This window comes from Macrobrachium rosenbergii, chromosome 19 (genome assembly GCF_040412425.1).
Source record: "Macrobrachium rosenbergii isolate ZJJX-2024 chromosome 19, ASM4041242v1, whole genome shotgun sequence".
Taxonomy (NCBI): domain Eukaryota; kingdom Metazoa; phylum Arthropoda; class Malacostraca; order Decapoda; family Palaemonidae; genus Macrobrachium; species Macrobrachium rosenbergii.
In genome coordinates, this window is record NC_089759.1 from 37579410 (window position 1) to 37602221 (window position 22812).

At 40.5% G+C, this 22812-nt stretch overlaps 2 protein-coding genes across 3 annotated transcripts in view; one reads left to right on the forward strand and one right to left on the reverse strand.

The window, feature by feature from the left end:
* LOC136848862 (atrial natriuretic peptide receptor 1-like) overlaps positions 1–22812 on the forward strand; it is a 454893-nt gene that overhangs the window by 60579 nt on the left and 371502 nt on the right. For both annotated transcript variants that reach the window (XM_067121689.1, XM_067121690.1), the window contains exon 2: positions 13980–15162. In XM_067121689.1, coding sequence (XP_066977790.1) covers positions 14304–15162 — 859 coding nt within the window. In that variant the 5' untranslated portion in view covers positions 13980–14303. The remainder of the gene's footprint in view (positions 1–13979; positions 15163–22812) is intronic.
* Positions 6848–8317, reverse strand: LOC136848538 (myosin heavy chain, clone 203-like). The gene has a single exon (XM_067120809.1). It carries the CDS (start codon positions 8315–8317, stop codon positions 6848–6850), a length of 1470 nt encoding a protein of 489 aa, XP_066976910.1.

Below are 22812 nucleotides of genomic sequence, written 5' to 3' on the forward strand. Positions count from 1 at the left end.
AATGTACATGTATCCAATGAATATTTTGTGTATGTTAAATATCCTCTTAATGACACATAGAAGCGTGTGTATATCTCTCTTTTGATTGGAAGAAACTATAATCTGGGGTAGAGTTTGTTTCAGTTTCTGCATATGCAAGTCGTGGGTTAATACCTCATCTAATACAATCTTCTTGACGTGATGGAGGTTTTAGCGCTAAATTCCTGCGTCTCTAGACCGGCGCAGTCGCGTTCTCTAGTTTATCGAATGGCATGAGAGTTGGACCCACAATGCCTGAGGCTGTAGTACTGAGAATGTCTGCGAATTTCCTTGTTTGTCCATCATCCGGCACAAAGGTCAGAAACCCAACAACCTCTGGCATTGACTTCAGCTCTTGACAAAGCACTGGTTCGTACTACGTGAAGCACTTTACTGGGCTCCTTCAATAGCCGAAAACAGTCAAAAGATGAACAGAGTTCTAGTGATGATCCGTCTTAGGAGTTAGTGAATGCTGAATTAGCCAACCCTGTGCGTTAAGCCTCGAGGCTTCCCGGTATAATATAACATGCTATTGGGAAGAAGTGTGATTCCAAGCTAGATATTATTTCCTGGAAGAGGATATAATTTACTGGGGTTGTGACAGGCTCCTCGCACGTACAAGCCACACTTAATTCAGCCGAAACCAGGCAGTCTTCGAACCTACAGGGTACCGTCTCCGGTCCCGACAGACTTCCTCCCGGATCCTGCATGACTGTTGCTTCCGACAACGCCAACAAATCACCTACCCAAGTTCTCAATACTGTCCGTGGTTTCTCATTAATAGCACCGTGGCGCTGCCCCTGTTGCAGACCACACAAGTGTAACTGTTACCCGGGGTACTGCAGACCTTCGGGGTACCAGCACGAGCCCCAGGGGACCCCCTACTTGGGCAGTTGGTTCTGGATTTGTTTGCAACACCAAAAAATCACAGACTGCCTCTGTACTGCTCTTCAGTCCCCGACGAGAGAGCCGTCATGCAAGACGTTTTCCAACATCAGTCTTACATCAGGTACGCGTGTTTTTAAACGACTTAAAATTTCACGGCAGTCAATTTCAGAATCGCTCTAGCGATAAGAAGCTATGAAACTGAACGTTATACCGTCAAAAGCTGTGAAAATCAAAGCTGCGTCGTTTCAGGAAGGTTCGTCAACCCCTAGAATGAGGAACTGTGCCCTAGACCCACGTCAGAAATGAGTGCTGTGGTCAGAGAAGTATTGTTATACTTAGAAGCTGCGGCATTTCAGGAAGGTTCGTCAACCCCTAGAATGAGGAACTCGGCCCTAGACCCATTTCAGAAATGAGTGCTTTGGTCAGAGAAATATTGTTATACTTAGAAGCATGGCATCACGAGTCAAGACGGTCACTTTGCAAACAAGGCTTAGCAGTAGGAATTAAGACCTAGTGATTCATTCGCCTTCTACCCTAATTAAAATCCTAATTTGGTAAACGCTATGTTATCGCTAGTGTTACATCAGGTACGCGTGTTTTTAAACGACTTAAAATTTCACGGCAGTCAATTTCAGAATTCCTCTACCGATAAGAAGCCATTAAACTGAACATTATACTGTCAAAAGCCGTGAAAATCAAAGCTGCGGCGTTTCAGGAAGGTTCGTCAACCCCTAGGATGAGGAACTCGGCCCTGGACCCATTTCAGAAATGAGTGCTTTGGTCAGAGAAGTATTGTTATACTTAGAAGCTGCGGCATTTCAGGAAGGTTCGTCAACCCCTAGAATGAGGAACTCGGCCCTAGACCCATGTCAGAAATGAGTGGTTTGGTCAGAGAAATATTGTTATACTTAGAAGCATGGCATCACGAGTCAAGACGGTTACTTTGCAAACAAGGCTTAGAAGTAGGAATTAAGACCGAGTGATTCATTCGTCTTCAACCCTAATTAAAATCCTAATTTGGTAAACGCTATGGTATCGCTAGTCAGCAAATACACTTTATAAAATAAGAATGAAATGTTACATAATGCGATACTTATTCAATTTGTCGCAAGGACGTGGATTCTCGGTCATGCCACGATCATAATTCGCAGCAATGTACCTTCCGTTAACTACTGGGAACCAAACCATAACAGGCGCCGCCATTCTCACCGACATACACCTTTCCCAAAAGCGTATAATGTCACGGGTTCACAACTGTCACCTGTCACCTGTAATTAAACTAAACCCGGAGCGTCCACTGCACTCCGCGTAGGTGCCAGTCTCTGTTCAAATGTGAAGGGTTTTAAAGCGACAATGTGTATCGAATAGTTATGTCCACGAATTTGCGAAAAGACGTCGTTGAGAGAGAGAGAGAGAGAGAGAGAGAGAGAGAGAGAGAGAGAGAGAGAGAGAGAGAGAGAGAGAGGGGGATCAGTTTTGAATTATACAAGGTATGAAATAATTAAAGGTTGAGAATGCAAACTTTAGACGACGCAAGTATGTTTAACCAAAAAGAAATGTAGAACGGAATTAATCAGGTGAGAGAGAGAGAGAGAGAGAGAGAGAGAGAGAGAGAGAGAGAGAGTGATTGTGGGAGATTTTTAATTATGCAACAAAGTGAGATTTGAATTTGATTACCACGCAGCCTCGAGTAAAGCGATTAATTAAATAGGTTTTAGACAAAAATGTTATTTGAAATTTATACCACGAACAGACATTGCTTAAAACGGGCACACGCGCAGATCCTTTCACTGAGATGCTTTGCAGTGTGTGCACATCAAGAAGATACGCTCTTGTGTCATAGAAATCTTTTTGTGTTTGGCTGACTGACAGACGTACGCAAAGGGTGTGTTGTTTAGCCATGGTCCACAAAAAGTACATTACATCCAAGTGGTAACATACGGTACGGCAAGTAATGTTGAGTACACTGAAGGGTTTCCATGGAAATTAAAAGGGGGCGTTGGTTCCTGGAACAGGACACGACGACTCACTTCATGCCAATCCTCCATTCTTCTTTTTGCCAAATAGTTTATTGTCAGTATTCATACAGCCAGTATTCCTACAGGACACAGTTACGTGATAAGGACGCCCTTTTAGGTGTAACTACTTCCTTCCAAAGCAGCCTACGAACTCATTCTGGAGCACCCTTTGATTGATAAATGTATGGCCCTTTCACTAGAAGTTCATTACTTAGGTGCTGGGGTGGGTAGGCCATCTCTCTTACAATTTTATTTTCAAGTGACTCGTGAAACTTCCGTCATTGATTTCATCTGATGATATTTACCAAAGTGGTATTCTGAGACGCTAGTAGTCTACAGATTTCACGGGTGATACGGATGTTGGTCAAGATTATTAACTAATAAGTTAAGAGATAAAAATATAAATTATTAAAATGCTAGGCGATTATTTGAGGGCAGCAATGCATTCCATCTTCGCTTGAACTTTGGGGGTTCTGATAGCACAACATCCTCAGGCAGACTGTTCCAAAGTCCAAAGGTGTGAGGAATAAAAGACCTCTGGGACCGAGAAGTTCAACAGCGGGGCAGATTTGTTGAATATTGATGATGTTCAGAGAATATGGTCGCTCTCGGCAGGAGGAGAGGATCAGAGATTAGCTGCAATGGAGAAAGTTTTCTGGTAAAATACAGTTTATGCAAATTGACAAACATAAGACCACCCGTCGGTGGTCTGAGACTGCTAGTGTTCGGAAAAATGAAAAGCCTGTCTTTCATTGCCTGATGCCGCATCGCCAGCAAACCTTTCATGTTGATGAACATTTACTAACATAGTAAGCGCTTCATTCGTCGAGAAACAGAAAATAAATAAATAGATGAATAAATGAAGTGAGGAAGACATCAAAATGGAGCAGATCACAAAGCCATGACAGCCACATCCTTCTGAACGACCTAACTGACAGCCTCATTATAACAGATCCTTCACTATCCTACTTTCCACTAATAGCCGTCTTTGGCAAGGCGAGGCAAAGGTCCTCGAGAAACGAGGGCAAGGCGGCAGCCCTTCGGAATACATTCTTTCATAGGAAATGGGTAATGGAAGGATTGCATTACAACTTGTGTCTCTCATGCGGTCTTTTGTAGCATTCTCGAGAGGGAAAATACGAAAGATTATTGTAATGCAGCGATAAAGTCTGTTTTATAGGAGAGAGAGAGAGAGAGAGAGAGAAAATGTCGCGCATGTAGTTCATATATATATATATATATATATATATATATATATATATATATATATATATATATATATAGATGTCAGAGAAGCGGACACTTTGCTATCCGTGTAGACATCTCGGGATTATGTATGTAATCAACGGATAGGTTTGCTTAAAGCAAATGGGTGTTACGGACTAATACACACACAAACAAAGCCACTGCAACGTCTTCTAAAACATAACAGACACGTCACACGTCTCGACTGTCGAACTAACCGCGCAACGACTCCTCGCTGCTGGGAGAAAGGGCGCTGGTGACTGGTACAATACATGTACATACGCTACCGGGGTCTAAGCGATGATAGGCAGGGCAGTCGATCGAGACTACAGTCTACCCCAAAGACGAATCAAAGTCCTTCAAAAAAGAAGGCATCGTGCTTACCCCATACAAATGGGAAAACAAGCACGTATGTACATGTATTGTACCAGTCACCAGCGCTCTTTCTCCCAGCAGCGAGGAGTCGTTGCGCGGTTAGTTCGACAGTCGAGACGTGTGACGTGTCTGTTATGTTTTAGAAGACGTTGCAGTGGCTTTGTTTGTGTGTGTGTATATATATATATATATATATATATATATATATATATATATATATATATATATATATACACACACACAAATGAGAGCCCCAAGCTCTACAAGTGAGACCCTGGTACGTGTGTGTGAGTTGTGTAGGATCATGTACCTACTTAATTATATGTAAACCCTTACACTTTTGTGGAGAGTTTGTGAGTTTGTAGAAGTGTTTGCAGACTTCACCCTAGGGGAAGAGTATAGCTGTAACCGATATATAGTTGTTCCTGAGCCAGCCCCCCCACTTAGGGGAAAAACATCAAGGAAAAAGTCAGAAAGAGAGACTTGCGTATGTCATAAAGTTGATAAACAAGTAATGAATGTGCCGAAGTTTCTTCGGCGCAAGCGAATTTTCTGTACAGTGTGTAATGCTGTATGAAACTCAGCCACAGCCCATGAAACTCTCAGCCGTGGCCCATGAAACCTTCAGCCAAGGCCACGTGGTGGCCTGTGGCGCACGGTCACGGTTAACTTTAACCTTGAATTAAATAAAAACTACTGAGGCTAGAGGGCTGCAATTTGGTATGTTTGATGATTTGAGGGTGGATGATGTACATACAAATTTGCAGCCCTCTAGCCTAGAGGTTTTTTCTTTTGGCTTCGCTTCTGAATGAGAACTAGAGCAGTGTTTCTTTCTACTCACGTTCTTGCTTTTGAGAGACCGCATTTATATCCAGTATTCTACAGTACCTAAACTCTGATGAGATGTAGAAATACATGAAAGTGTCTTCTCTTTTCACCCTTTTCCTGGTTGAACACACACACACACACACACACACACACACACACACACACACACACACACACACACACACACACACATATATATATATATATATATATATATATATATATATATATATATATATATATATATATATATATATATAGGCCTTTAACGATCGCAAGCGATCTCACCCCTGGGGCATCCTTGCCAGTGGAGCGTCGCTGAATGGGGGTTTATTTTTGCCAGGGGTGGACCCTTCCCCATTCTCAGCTCCATCAGCTAGCCAAGAGAGATGGAATCCTCAGTCTTATGACCCTACATCATGTGATGCCTGCAAGTCACTGGAGAACCTCCAGACTCCTGACTTTGCACCCTTCAGTATCTTAGTGCCCCTGCCACACTGGGATCAAATACTTTGCATACATAAAAGGCATGAAACTTACGGGTTTTTACGCCGCGCCAGTGGTTGCCACTGTAGTATATGCAAGAACTTGATCCAATATGCATTGCTTAACCCATATTTTGCATACATCAAAAGGCATGAAACTTACGGGTTTTTACGCCGCGCCAGTGGTTGCCACTAGAGTGTATGCAAGAATGGGGTCCAATGTGCAATGCATAGCCCAGATTTTGCATATATAAAAGGCATTGAACTTACGGGTTTTTACTCCACGCCAGAGGTTGCCACTAGAGTATATGCAAGAATGGGATCCAGTATGCATTGCATAACCCATGTTTTGCATATATAAAAGGCATTGAACTTACGGGGTTTTACTCCACGCCAGAGGTTGCCACTAGAGTATATGCAAGAATGGGATCCAGTGTGCAATGCATAATCCGATTCACATATGAAGTAGGCATGAAACTTACGGGTTCTTACGCCGCGCCAGTGGTTGCCTACTAAGCATATGTGATTCGGCATTGATGCCCCATTCCCGAGGGCATCATGTGGCAGGAGAGCGGGTGCACAACAGGCCAGTCTTGGAGAGGTGGTGCTCATCAGTCCAATCTTCGAGAGGTGCTCATCAGTCCAGTCTTCGAGAGGTGCTCATCAGTCCAGTCTTCGAGACGAGGTACACAACAATCCAGTCGTTGAGAGGAGGTGCAAAACAGTCTTGTCTTCGACAGGGGGTGCACAACAATCCAGTCTTCGACAGGGGGTGCACAACAATCCAGTCTTCGACAAGGGGTGCACAACAATCCAATCTTCGACATGGGGTGCACAGCAATCCAGTCTTCGGGCACTTGCCGCCATTCCTACCTGCTGCTGCAGTCTCTCCATCCACAGAGATGTTTCACAACTGTTTCCAGTATCTGAAATGTCCCGCCTTCTTTCTTTTGCAATCAAACCATCAGTCTTCCTAAAAATGCCGAGTCCTCAAGTGACAGAGTTTATCTTGTAAAGATTTTTGACCATCTGAGATTCTTGCTCCAATCTTTGTAGTCTGGCTGCAGACTCTAGCCTCATTTTTTGGTGTAATTCTTTCCTGCTCATTTTTGGCTTCTGATTTGGTTTCGTCAAAGATGGAGTTTTAGTGAGGACTTTTTCTGTGTATTTTCTGGTGCCAACTGAAGGCTGTTCCAATGTCCTGAGTTGGTTGATTCCTTCCTCGATGCTGTCCAGTCGTCGGTAGAGGTCTTTGCAATTGATCTGAGGCCTCCTTAAGCATCGAGTTTTATCCAAATCAGTTTTCTTTTCCGATAGAGGCTGTTCCTCAGGCACCATTTTGACCACATTCGTCTTTATTTTGAGCACCTCTTGAAGAATTCTGACTTCTGTTTCTAAGGATCTGATCTTCTGATCCTTTGCTGAGTTCTCTTCTTGGAGGCTTTCAAGTTCCACTATCGTCTCCATCTTCTCAAACTCCATCGTTTCTAACTCCTCCTTCATCTCAGCGAGTTCAAATTCCAGTTGGACTTTCCTCTTCGTCATTTCAGTCAGCTTTCCGTTTGCCTTGTCTGCTACAAAACTTTTACTTTCTTTTAACAAACCGATTACTTCCTTTTGCTTAAGAGAGCATTCATTCTGCAGCCGCAGGATCTCTCTATCCTTCTGCAGGTTAAGGTCTTTCATATTCTCTACTTCCTTCGTTGTCTCTGCTATTTCTCTTCTGCATTCCTCGAGCTGTTGCAAATTATCGTCAGCCCTCTGTTTGTCAATGGTAAGAACTTCCAATTCGTGTTCTAAACAGTTAATCCTTAAGCTCTTCTCCTCATTTTCCTTCAGCAGACTTTCAAATTGATTGAGTTTCCTTCCGTTCTCCTCTCGAAGCCTCTGCAAGTCGTCATTCAGCGTTTTCAGTTGGACTTTAGTTGCACTTCTATCACTTTCCATTTTCTGCAAATCGTAATGGAGGGTCTCCCTCTCCATCTCGAGAACTGAGACTGTACTTTCCAAAATAATTAAGGTCGAGTCTCTGTCTTCTTTCTCCTTCATTAGGTTCTCGGTCTCGTTATTCTTCTCCGCTATTTCTTTTCTAAGTCTTTCCATTTCGGCAGGCATCAAATTGATTTGTCTGTCCTTTTCTTCATTCTGCCGTTCCAAGTCTCTAATCATTCGTTCCATCTCGTCTCCTTCTTCAGTCAGGGCATCTAGTTTATTTCTCAGGTCTTTTATAATTTGAGCCTTCTCCAAATTCTCTTTCTCAAGTTTTAAAACGTGTTCGTTTTCCTTAATTTCTTTGTCGGTTTGTTGACTAATCAATTCTTCGTGCGTCATTTCCTCTTTACTATCTAAATTTTCTTCTTCTTCTTCAAACATTTCGTCTTCGATGTCAGAATTCAAGTCCTCGTAATCGTCGGCCTCCGGAATTGCAGTCGCCTCCGATTGAATGTCGTCCAGAGCCATAAATTCCTTGAAGAATTCAACAATGGCTTTGCCAAAACTATAAAGCATAAATACTTCGATAAAAAGTAACATCAAAGACACGTGAAACATATCCAGGCGGGGGAAATGGACTCCGTTGGTAAAGCACTTTGATAGCACAAACATAATAATACTCAACAACATGATTGTCTCGTACAGATTAACTCTTTCTGACTTATCCTTAGTTTTTAAATCGGACACAGGATGAGCGTCTGGATCCTGGAGCCATTTCTGTCCTCGCTGAAGCCGCTCCTGTCTTCGGGGATTCTTGGGGATTCCTGGGAGATTCAGGGACGTCTGGAATATGGTCAATTTTGAGGTAATTTCCTCTCAAATTCCTCTGGGGGTCCCGGGGATTCTCCGGAGGCACTGGAACCAAAATGTGAGACGAAGTTCGCGAGAGATCGATTTGATATTTCTGCCATTCGTTTTTCTTTGCTTTTTAAAGTTTATTCTTTTAATACATATGTTGAAGTCTTTCATTTTTCTTAAAATATTTAGTATTTTCAGTCTTCCTGATTTCAAGTGGGAGTTTGTACAGTGTTTGAGTTGCCAACTTGGTAAGGGCTCTGAAGCCAAATAACTCTTTTAGAGCTGAAATGTATAAGAAATTAAACTACCTATTCCTGCCCCAACTGTTTCATTATTAAGGCGGAAAAGGTGAAATTGATATATATATATATATATATATATATATATATATATATATATATATATATATATATATATATATATATATGTATATATATATGAAATTTTTTATCACACCTTGATTTATATACAATCATGAAGCTACAAATGTCGCTTAATATCAAATTTACGCTACCTCGGGAATATCCCCGATGGGGAATTATCACCGAAGGGGAATTTATAAGTGATAAATGGACTGGTACGTACCACAAACTCCTTTAGTGTTGTACCACAAACTCCTTTACTGGCTTCGTGGCCAGAGTTCCGGAACAGTGAGAAACGACAAAGGATTATGGGTCAGACAGGATTGTGTATTTTTGCCTATGTTTTTGTTTCTTATGGGCTTTTTTTAATTTTTATTTTAATACACTAATATATAGGAGTCATCACATGATCAGAATGATATTCTGATGATGTTCATTTTTCTGGATTAATTAAATTGCTGTATATATATATGCAGACTCATATCTCGGCAATTTCCGTTTATGAATGTAATATATTTTGGGATTTTCATTTTTGACACTCAGCGGGTGGTGGAGAATTCCTTTGAATCTGTAAACTAAATTTATGCATTTAACTTAAAAACAACAAATCTGACAGATTTGTGTCCTGTTTCGACAAAATTATCAAACAGCTGATTGCGTACACACCTTACTTTACAACATCGTATTTGTCATTCCGTAGTTTTGGATCTTTCCTAGACAGTGACCCCCTGCAAAGTTCGGAGGTCGTTGTTTAGTATTAACATTTCTTTGGGGTCATTATCTTTATAATATTTACGGTCTTTTGTTTATGCTTTTGCGATCATCCCCCAACGGGGTTGTACTAAACACGCCTCAAAGGTGGATACATACCGGGTTAAAACCCTTGGGGGTCACTTTCTGTGAAAGATCCGTAGTTTTTTTTTTAGAGAATAAAATGAGTAAAATGACTAAGCCCGAAGTAACTCCTTGTGTTCTCGTCTCACTCTGGTCTGGTCTGACCTATTCCTTCTCTTTGGAATGGTATACAGTAGGGCGAATGATGACTGCAGCTTTTTCGACCTTTCCGCGAGAGTAACAGAAAACCGCTGACATACCTCACGTGAAAGGTTCCGGGTTCGATTCGGATGTCATTAATCAAATTGATAGTCTAATCCGCGAGACTGAATCACCAAATGGCTCAACTGCTCTCGGCGGGAAACTAATCTCGTGATGAAGAAGCATTAGGAGAGCTTCCATTGTCGTCTAAATTGTATATGTTTCTGTCATTTCGTTGATTGTGGAATATTTTCAAATGCTGAACAGAGGCACCGACCGGTAATTAAGGGAAAATATTTATTTGATCAGCGGGACAGGATTCTAATGAAATACCGGTTGTGGCTTAACAGCGTAACGGAGTTCCATTTTATGCCCGCTTCTGTAACAACTATTAATTCTAGTTTTTAAGGGCGTGTCAAGAATGCTTTTATACTCGTCAGATATAATTCTAAACGCCCTGGAATTATATCTAAGGGTTAAGTTGATATAAACTATGTTCTGATAAATTGTGCATAAAAATATTAGTCCAAACTAAGTTTGTTACTATGTAAGCAAAACATCTAGAGAATCATCATGACCTTTACAAAATGCTCATAATCTTTTCATTTTCATTTCCACCCTTCATAATGCCTGAATACTTGGCGCAAGGAGAGTTCGTCAATATCTTTTTATTTTGTGGCTTAAGCATCGAAATAATTTAGAGCTGAAAAGAAAGAAATTTTACGAGGCACCATCAGGAAATCGAAAAATGGAGTCCACATATTGCAAATAAAATTTCAAGATGAGAGGTTATTTGCAGTAAAAGAGGAACCTTGACCTCTCGTGATAATCCGAGAAAATGTTCAGCTTGTTCGTGAAAGAAGATAAACAAAGATAAAAGAATAGAGATATTTCTAAACATGACACGAAGAGGGATTTCAAAATTGTGAAGCGATAACAGTCCCAGAGAGAACGGCGGTCATTATTACTATCATCATTGGTAACTGCACCTCTTTATATTGAAGCAAAAGCATCGGGTTTTTTCCTTTTGCTCTTCCAGAGTCGCTTTCGGTAACACAACACCGCCATCCCGTTCGGTTGAACTCGCGGACTAACAGGCATCCATCACGAACGCAAAGTCCCTTTCAGCGGCCATTATATCTTTTTTTATATGTCACGGAGTCATGAATCTGTTGTGTGTGTGTGGTTACTCTCTCGTGGACATCGATCTGTTTTGTATTTAATCTTTTCACTTTTATATCAGTTGTCATCCTTTTTAAATCAAGTACGTCGCCTTTTATTATATAGTTTGGTGCGTTATACTGGACCCACCGTACATAAAAGTCACGTGGCGTTACTTATACTTAGGCTGTACTTTGAAAACTTATTTAGTTTCTCAATCTCTCAAATGAGTTTCTTTGCAGCGACATGTAAATCTAAGGAGGGGGGCGTGTGTGACAGAAAAAGTGCGTCCGGACAGACAAAAACCATCTGAATAGTTTTCTTTTACAGACAACTAAAAACCTGAAAGAAAATCCGGTCGTGAAGTCTTCAGGTCACTTGCTCTCATTATGGGTGGGTGGGTAGACTCTCTTTTGACCTGGGCCTCAATGACCTCAGTTATCACGATGCCAGAGAACATCAAATCAATCATTCAGTCACCGTCATATTCCTCCTCCTCAACGTCACCGAAAAATTAACTATCGCCCAGTCTCATTTTTGTTCGGTTTGTAGCTCTGGTATCAAACCTCCTTGCCCGAAACCAGAAAAGCTCGTAACTGATATATCTGTCTTTCGTAACGTAAGACTGAAGGGTTGTAGCATTGTAAGACAAGAAAGAGAAAGAGAGAGATTCCATCATTGCAACTGAGAGGCCCCGTATGTTGCAAATATATTGGAGAGACGACCACTCGGGATCATAGGCCTAACTCAAAATGGGGGAAATACACACTGTAACGTCTTTGTCAGGAGGAATGGTGGGGCATTCTGAAATCGGATTGCAAGAGTTATAAAGAATGAGAGTAAAAGGTTATTTTTTTACTATAATGGAGCCGATTTTATTACACAGATAATAATCGAGTTAGCAGATACCTGATTTGGATTTTCCCTTAAATGTTGACTTTATCGACAATTTAATCCTCTTGTTCACAGCAGTCATAAAGAAGAAAAAGAGATAACGAAGACATTAAACATTCAGACAGTGAAAAGATGGACGGCTAAAAGATAAACGTCACCACAAAAAAACAAAAACGTTTCAAATGTCAGTCATAACCAATGGCCAGGATGATAAATAAAGCAATACATGAATAAAAAATATACAGTGGAATCAGTGAAATGGTAAAACTTGATAAATGAAGTAAAATTTACCGTTATTGTTGAATCTAAGCAACTTACAGAATGTTCACAACAAAAGCTAACATGTATTGCGCGACAACCTTCTGTAATCGATTCGATTTCTATGAGAAACACAAAAATAACTAAAACTGCGTCTTGCATCAAGATATATTTTGGCACCTGACTCGGGAAAAAATATACAAAAGAAAGATAAACAAACAAAATGCAACATTCTGAATAATGAACAAAATATATTTGGCTATTTAAACAAAAATAATATATACAGAAGTATTTTCATCCGTGTTATAAAAATCGTAATTACATCATGGAAGTTGCATAATCTTGAAATATCCTCGTAAAAGAGCTGGCTCCCGTAAAAAATGAAATACCTTCGATATTCATGAAGCTGTTAAGAATAATCAATGAGACAAGAAACGGCGAGAAGGAAATATTACGGATGTTCATTATAGTCACTAGCCCAGTCTACTGTTTGTACCGAGACTTATAAAACCGTTATCACATATACCATTTTCCGCTTTTCCCACGTTGCCTAGTCTCTTCCGATAACCAGCCCGCCATCCCGTTTAATTAAACCCACAGATTAACAGGCATCAGGCAGGCAAAGGCCCTATCAGCCACCATTGTGTCTCTTTTTATGAGATGTCGCCGAGTTCCGAGGATTTCTACTCAGTGCCTCACTGGCTGGATTCTGACGCGGCTGTCAACAGGGCGCAAGGGCCAGGCTTGCGTGATCTGGTTTCATTATTAAGGTTTTCCCCAAAAGCTGGAAGTACTCTTTTATTTTGCACATGTGCGGTCTTACTTTAATTTAAAAGTCATTTTACTGCAGAACATCATATTTCATATGACTGAATACTTCAATTTGTCCCAAGAACGTAATTTACGGAGGGCATCGGCGTAAAGTTGTTATAATACTGTACTCGTTTGCGGTACGTTTTCTAGGCAGTGAATTTACGGTTTTCCCATTTCTAGTGTTTAAAGGTTTCAGGGAAAGAACTGGAAGTTTTAATGGAACATGCTCAACGACATTACGACCCTGATTTCTCTGGGAGAGCGATTATGAAGGGAACAGGATTTTTGACAGTGGGTGGCCGTTTAAAAAAAAAAAAAATCTAGGCTCCTTTATCCAGTCTATTACTGTCGTACCTAGAAAGTGAACATACTGTAGGTGAAATATAAAGTCGAAATATACTAAACTTCATTTTCCACAGTCTTGGTTTTGCATGTAGGCATTCTAACCTGTTTAATTTGCTTGATTATTATAAGAATGTGTGAATTCTCCTTAATAATAAAGACGAAAATATAGATTGGCGTCCTTTCTCTGTTTTCCGGTTACCAAGCACATCAGAAATCAGAAAGTTATGCATCATATTCTATTTGAAGAAATGATGTGCGGTCAAATAAAGCAATAAATGAGCTGGTCTATACAGAGAGGTGAAAATACTCTGCAATAACAGCGCAAAAAGAGGACGCGAATACCAAAGGGTGCTACGAACTTAAAAAATTGAACAAACCTTTGCGTAAGATAGTAATCATTCTATACAAATGTTTCTCTCCACGAAACCTTTCCTCTAAACTAATGATTCAATTTCTCTTTACAGATCCCCTGTTGAAGGAATCACCTCGCTTAGTCTCACCAGAGTCCGAAAATATCAGATGTGAAAAAGTGAAAATATATGGGAAACAGAGACAGCAGCTCAGTTCAGAATTGAAACTGTCAACATGACCGAACGCTTAATGTAAAAATATTATCGTCGTATAACTAACAGAAAAAAAAAGCAGATCATGTTATAATGGAGAAATCGGTCAACTGCACAATTACACGCTAACTTAGGAACAATGAAGTGAGCACGTGTACCCGAAGGAAGAGCTATTTAACGCACCGAGGGGTGTTCAGCAAGACCAAATAAAGGCGAAGAACAGCCATGGGGTCATGGAGCTGGCTCACGCTGGTGGCGTTATTGACGGTGGTGGTGTCTGGAGCTCATCGCTCCTCCAGGGAGCACTTCGGAGTTATTCCGAAGAGGGAGCTGCCTCCCCTAAGCGTCAGGGGAGATAAAAGTGACGTCAAATTCGAGGATCGACAAGACTTTCCTTTCCACCGCTCTGGTCGGCACTCAGACCACCGCCAGGTGATCTACAGACACGCATATAAAAAGTACCTTCGGAGCTCAAGGGACGCCCCCGACGCTGTCAAGGACGCTGTGGTTGACATGCTGCTGCTGCAGCAGCTCGGCAGAAACAGCTCTGCCGCTGAACGGAGTAAAGTCCTCGTCGCCAGAGACGAGAAGTCCCACAACTCTTCGCACAGGGACGTTATCAGTCCACCGAACAGCATCCCCGATTTCCGCATCTACCCAAACATGTCGCCGCAGTCGTCGAAACACCACAATGTTAAAGACCATCCCGTAGTGTCCAAAGTGTCAAGGGCCACGCAGGTCCCTTCGACAGAACTGATTCCGGACCCGTCGCTCAAGTCCCGCAAAAGGTCGCCCCCATCAGAAACGTGTCTGGCCGAAAAGGCGTCCATGCTTCCCGACGAGGACACGACGGAAGAAGACCACATCATCGATTTTGCCGTCATTGTCCCGTGTAATGCTTCCCATCAGTACTCCCGGATCAAAGTGCTTCCGGTGGTGGAACTTGCAGTGAGGCATTTAAGGGAAACTGGCCTTCGGGGACCACTGGCCAACTACACCATCAAGGTCAGGTACAGGGATTCCAAGACTTCCTCGACGGACGGTCCTCTGGCGGCGGTTGACCTCTACTTCAACAAATTTGCAGGTAAGGCCCCTCAGTCTCTCTTTGCACAGTCAGCGGATACTAACAAGCATTAAATACACATCGGGTGGTTATTCATTGATGGCTAAATTAATGAAAATCACCTTACTGAATGGTTACGTGAAATTATATCAACAAAGGTTTCGCTCGTGCGAGCAGGCATATTTTTTACTTTGAGTTTTTAGAATTTTTCGTTTATTTTTAAAACATGAACACACACAACTGCAGACGAAGCTAAACTGTTTCCTCCTTCTAGACCAACTCTGCTACCGAGCAATTTCATGTTATCGCTTTCCTTAACTAATTCATTTTATTGCACAGGTTATCAATGTGGTAAGTATACTATAACGATGATGAGAGGAATTTTCCTTTCCCATGTTCAGTGAATCTCAAGATTTGTTAGGAACCGATTGCTCCACTATTTATGATTGCTCCATGCATCACAAGTTTTCCAAAGTAGCAGTTCCTCGTTGGATGGTCGGTACCGCTCTCGGATAGCACTCTGCAGGGCCCGAGTTCGAACCTCCGGCCGGCCAGTGAAGAATTAGAGGAATTTATTTCTGGAGATAGAAATTCATTTCTCGCTATAATGTGGTTCGGATTCCACAATAAGCTGTAGTTCCCGTTGCTAGGTAACCAGTTGGTTCTTAGCCACTTAAAATAAGTCTAATCCTTCGGGCCAGCCCTAGGAGAGCTGTTAATCAGCTTAGTGGTCTGGTTAAACTAAGGTATACTTAACTTTAACTTTTTACTGATGAGGGTATTCTGATCTGTTATTATACGCCTGCTCTTAATTTGTTGTAAATTAACGAGCATTTGCATAGTAATCTTCATCTCATGTAAAATTAAACAATGTACAGGATTAATGATAATAATTTTTACAGTGTTTTTCATCTTGAATCAAACCATTGAGCACATTCGTGTGACGGGAAACTTTCGACATTTGTCAGCGCAATTTAAGTGTGCACGCCTGCGTCTTAACCATTTTTGAAATAGTTTTTACTTTACTTGACAAGTGTTTTTCGGAATGCTTTTCGAGTTTTCTATGGAAGTGTCTCATTTTGTGTATAGACTCCATGAGCACTCTTTGGGAAATAAAGAAGAGGGTAATTATATGAACGCTTTCATTCTTAGCAAGCTGAACATTTTCGACATTGATGACTGCCGTCCTTGATTCGCTCGCAGTACTAAATTAGTCAATGGCCTCTTCTTCCCCGTTTCCATTTGTGTTATTCTAAGAAGTCTAGGTCAGAAATGAGCTTATTACTAGTCTTGTTAAAGGACCGGGTACCAGCCCCTGAGCAATAAACAAAATACACAGCGACAGTTTTGTTTGATTGAAAACATAGGTTGAAATTATTTCTCAGAAAATTAAGATGACCTTTCACCAGTATGTCTTCCTGGATAAGATCGACAATTGACAAGGGTTTTTTTTACTGACTAAGTATGAAGGCCCAGAAACGATGATACGCAATTGTATTCAGTAACTTTTCTAAGCAAACCTTTAAGGTTCCGCTTCTCCCCATTTTCAGTTTGGCGGAGTGCTGGGTCGCATTTCGGAGGCCAATCATGGACCCGCCACATAAGCTGTACCACTAAGCCACACACACACACACACACACACACACACACACACACACACACACATATATATATATATATATATATATATATATATAATATATATATATATATATATATATATATATATATATATACAGTATATGTACAGTATATATATATGTATATGTATGTATACGATTATTTGTATGCATATTGGTTGTTCTTTTGTTTAGTACTTTCACGTACCATAATGTGGCTTCGTTACCATGTGAATAACTTATCCATTTTCTGAAGGAATGTGCGAAGCCACCGGGTGAAATGATGAAGCCTCGTATGCGAAAACGTATTCAGTTACTATAACTCTGAAACAATCTATGTAACGCAAATGCAAATGAAAATTCCCTCGGAATGGTGTTCTCGATTTCACCAATATAGATTCAGGTGATAAGTAATAAAAGAGGAATGAAAAAAGGGCTAGAAGATACGGAGAAAGAAACAGAGACAGAGAAGAAGAAAAAAAGCAAAAGGAAGGTATTAGGAATCAAAGAGGACAAGCATTGAGGTAGACTGAATGAGTGGTTGATTAATACGAATAACTGCCGTCAGACCAGAAGTATCATTGTAAGGTTGCCAATACGAAGAGGAAGATTTACCAACACCGAAGCACAAACTTACACACACAGCACTCACAAACATACACAGCACTCTCAGTTTCAACCAAAGGCTGTGGAAAGACCAACCTCAAGATCTCGCCCAGGTTGCTCAGTGACGTCTGAGTTGCGGATGCAAACGCAGGTGGTAAGTTGCATTTGAAGAGCCTCAGATATTGCAGCGCTGCAGGTGGAGGGAGCATAAAAGTAATGCATTGCTGTGTATTTAATTTACCCAAATAAATGTATCTGACCACTTCCGCACTATAAGCTTCAGTCAGCAGCGTAGTTTTCTGCTTTCGACATCAAATAAACTTTAATTTTAATTCTAAATTTGGAGAGCACGCAAAACAAATAATATGATTCAGTGAAATGTGTAAAACCGTAACGCGAGTTAGTGGTCAGCACCGAATCAGTTAAAGGACAGAACAAGGAACAAAAATGTTAGAGCCGTCATCTGAAAGATCGTTTTTTGGCTTGGAATTTGAGTGAACAAACATGAGAAAACGCAGAGAAGTCATATTACGTCAGATGAACACATCTGGGTCACGTGAAAGTGGCTTTCAGCGCCAATATTGCGACCTGGTAACTTTAAAAGATTCGCGAAGTCGATATCGCTCTGGAGTTATGAAGGACTTCACCTCGCACGTCACCACCCCCGTCCCCGTCCCGAATTTGTATCAACTCATTTATGGCGTTGGCCCTGTTAAAAATTGCCTCGGCTCCCATTTTATGAATTGTTAATCAATTTCTCCTACATTTTTACCAGATTAAGCTTAATTTTCGTGTTATTGCTTAATTTTCGTGTTATTGCTTGTGCAATAACAATGCACTTTCAGTTTTCAACAAGCACAAACTGTCCTTTTTAAGTTTCTGGTGATTTTTGGTGAAAGCTGTTATCTAAAGCATAAGCACATAGCATTGGTTATTGAAATCAAGATTAACGGATTAGCTGAGCAAACTAATGCGAGAATTCCCCGTAGTTGTGACTTCTTTTTTGCCTATTATATCCACTTGTGTCGGGAAGAGACTCGTTAAAAGAATTCTAGGCAGGTACCTGTTCTGAAAAATACTCCTAATTCCAGGGGAGGTCAAAAAGGAAAATTGAATGAAATTTTGAGTCATTAGACGAATTATAACACTCGGCTTCACAGCGATAGCTGCATCTTTCTAACGCAAAGTGAAATGTTGCCGGTAACCTAGAATACAAACAGAACGTATATATCGTTTTCAGTGTAAACCTCCCATGACCTAATTATGCATAATCACGAGCGACGAACAGGGAAATGAATTCATCATAGGGTGAACATATCGAACTTCGTGCTCCCTGTGTATATGAATATTTTAAGCTTGGGAGGCAGGCTGAGCTTTAATAATCTAATATAGCTAAGTTAAGTTCAGTATACCTTAGTTTAACCAGACCACTGAGCTGATCAACAGCTCTCCTAGTGCTGGCCCGAAGGATCAGACTTATTTGACGTGGCTAAGAACCAATTGGTTACCTAGCAACGGGGTCTACAGCTCATTGTGGAATCCGAACCATCTCATATAGCTTCTCAGTGTGGGATGCAACTCCGTCATTCCTCGAAGCTATTCAAATGAACAGGGCGCTACAAATGAATCGTTAACTGTCGGCCAGAAGCTTCCATTTCATGCGGCGAGGCGGAGAAGCGAGCCTAGCGGATTCCATGGTCACTAAGACGCCTTTCTCGCTGGAGATGGAGTACCGTCGTGGAACAGCTGATAACAGTGAAATGCAAATAATTATTCCTCTCGTGGTACCCCAAGAACGATTCCTACACTAGTCGGAGTGGTTTGTTACAGGCAATTATTATTTTTTTTCCGAGAAATCATGCGATGTTAAGACAATTCCTACACCCGTCGGAGTGGTTTATTACGGGCAATTATTATTTTTTTCCGAGAAATCATGCGATGTTAAGACAATTTAACGTCCTGATGATCCCACTGGCCTCTTGATTTAATTTTCTTCTTTCGAAATACCATCAATTGTGAAGTTTTATTTTGAAATGTTTGTCGGGAAAGTGTGTAAATGTATATTCTCACCGCTTGCTCTTATTTAACTGCACATGTCAACAAACTTTTTCACTCGACGGCTGAAAATGAATTAACTCTGCGTGTTATCTACCTTTTGTGGACATTTATATATTTTTACAAAATTTTGTGTTAAATGCGTATCAGTTTTTTCAGCATCGTTCTCTTACGCAGAAAAAAAAATCACTTGCCGGGCATGAAACCCCTTTTTAGTGCTGATCATCCCAAATGGGCTCAGTATCGATTTATCTACGACAGTGCAAGATTGTTTAGAAGATGGATGATTGCACCGGCCCTGAGAGATCGCTAAAAGTTAGAGAAGTTTTGCAAGTATGCACATTACTTTTTTTTTGTGGATTCATCTTGCTCCAACTGCCACATTCCACTGTCCAGTTACAATGATAACACGCAACAATTCAGCTTAATTTGAAACTAGGTTTGTGGATTATCAATGTCCGTCTTTAAAATCTAACAACTCACAAATTTTTATTAACAGAGAACGAGATTAAAGAAGATGACTTTCTAGTGAGCAAAATTGAGAATACATATCATGAACATGAACAAACACCCGGAATTGATTTTAAACAAGGATTAATCATTTCGAAATGATAAACAACGTCAAATAGACTTAAAATAAAATAATATCATGTCCAATTCAGGATTGAAGTTCAATAAATGACGTAAGGAATATTATTTGTAGGCGCAATACAAGAATCAGTTTCTTCAAAGAAAATCAAAATAACGTCAGAACAATAAAATATAGATGGACGCAATAGGTTTCAACCATCAAAGATATCCAAGGCGTGAGTCTCGGCCTGACTCCCCCCCGCCCCTCACCTCCCTTTCCTCCGTAAAGCAACGACGAGGACCATTAGCTCTTGAAATGGAAGGCGCGATTCGCCGCGGAATCACCACAATCCCCCTCGCACGAAGCGGACGCACAGACAGACATCGTCGCACGGACACGATTCTGCAGGGGGCCACCGTAAGGACCAGGCATTTACCTAAAATTTCATGTGACCGGTCCCTGGTTGTTAAGAGTGATCGTCTCAAATTTCTTTTTTCCAAGGGTGTCCTTCGCCGTGACAGAATCCGAATAATGTGTTGATTGTGCGCAAACTTTACACAACAGCCGAGGAGAAAGCTACTGCCAATAGTAATACGCTCTGACGTATATATGTATATGTATATATATATATATATATATATATATATATATATATATATATATATATATATATATATATATATATATATATATATATATATATATTTATATAAATGAGCAGAAATGCAAGAAGACTGGCAATCGTTTCGGGAATGCATTCCCATCATCATGGCCACATAACGCGAAAATGAAATCAGGAAATTGTACAGTATAAAACCTTGCCACAACACTTAATATGCTAATAAAATATTCCGTTACATTCAGTTATGTTCAGTCAGCAATTAAGCCGAGTGTTAAATGAACGCTGTGAACAGAAAACAATATTGGGAAACGATACGGACAACAGGAAGTATGCATGCAAAGAGGTACAGGAAGACTTATTGTGAGGAAGTGTGGCTGGAAACGGTATTACTTGCCTGTGACAATTGCTGAGAATTGCTTTTATAGTCCTTGCTTTTCAACCCCTTTTTGATTTTTCACGTAGTGCTCTTAACCCGAGATTTCTCAACTAACTTCTCTATTTACATCTGTCATGACAGTTTGTAGCTTAATGCTTCCATTATATATATATATATATATATATATATATATATATATATATATATATATATATATATATATATATATATATGTATGTATATATATGTATATATATATATATATATATATATATATATATATATATATATATATAGGCTATATATATATACACACACACACACATATATATATATATATATGTGTGTGTGTGTGTGTGTGTGTGTGTGTACAAACGTCCTTTAATATCCAGTTCGCTCTACCTCGGACATAATATATTTTCATATATGTTACCGGAAGGGGGAATTTTTTTCGTTGATAGGTTCGTCGTCTGGTGGGCTCGAACCACGGAAGACAAGAACTCAGGACTACAGTGACGCGCATTAAACCACGCCGAGCCCGCGAGACGACAAACTTATTATCAGCTAAAAAAAATTCCCCTTCCGGTAACATATACGAAAATATATCATTTCCGAGGTAGAGCGAATTGGATACTTAAGGACGTTGGTAGCTTAATGCTTGTATATGAATCACGGTGATGTGATAAAATTCATTCATATGTATATGTATGTATATGTATGTGTGTGTGTGTGTTTGTGCGTGTGTGGGGAAGGGGATTTGGAAGAGAGGATGAGAAGGGTAGATTCGGAACCCTCGGCAAAAAGGAAAGAATTTCGGAGTAATGGACCTGTGTCAGCTCTGTGAGACCAAAAAGTTAAAAGGAGCCCGCTCACAGGGCTAACACGAATACGTACAATAGTCACATAAGTAAAGAGTCTTTTATTCCGCACTGTTATTCAGCTCTAACTCTCTAAACCTCTCTCGCGAGCGTGGGCGCCTGGCAAGGTAATCAGTCTAAAACGCCTCTTGATGATAAAGTTACATTTCAGGTTACCATAGGAATTGTAACGCCTCTTGATGATAAAAAGTTACGTTTCAGGTTACCATAGGAATTGTAACACCTCTTGATGATAAAAAGTTACGTTTCAGGTTACCGTAGGAATTGTAACATTAAAAATTAAATATCTGCGATGATCTATCTGATATTTCTCCGAAATTGTGTGAAACCATCAGATTCTCTTGAAAGTATTAAATGTACTTTTACATTCAGCATTACTGATAAGAATGGCAGTTCTATTTTTGTTCAGTAAGAGTTCAATATTTTCCATTTCATAACAAAGCCAAATTATACCGACGTTATTGCACTGAATGCAGTCCTTGAAATTTCAGGAACTTTTGACCACTTTGGGGATTGAGACAGTCAAATGTTTAGGAGTGGACGAGAATATTATGATGTTCAGTGCAGTGATTCGTTCATGTTTTTCTTTAATTTTCACTTGTCTGCGATGTTTGCACGGTGATGCACTAGGCACATTTGCTATCCAATATGAAAACCCTTCGTTGGGAGAGTCGGTAGAGTTGTGGGCTAGCACTCGCTAGGCCCGAGTTCGAGTCTCCGGCCGGCTAATGAAGAGTTAGAGGAATTTATTTCTGGTGATAGAAACCCATTTCTCGCTATAATGTGGTTCGGATTCCACAATAAACTGTAGGTCCCGTTGCTAAGTAACCAATTGGTTCTTAGCCACGTAAAATAAGTCTAATCCTTCGGGCCAGCCCTCTCTAGGAGAGCTGTTAATCAGCTCAGTGGTCTGGTAAAACTAACGTATACTTAGCTTTATCCAA

What these genes read in the sequence shown, in the direction of transcription:
- LOC136848538 (XM_067120809.1), bottom strand. Translation starts at nt 8,317, where the DNA reads ATGGCTCTGGACGACATTCAATCGGAGGCGACTGCAATTCCGGAGGCC.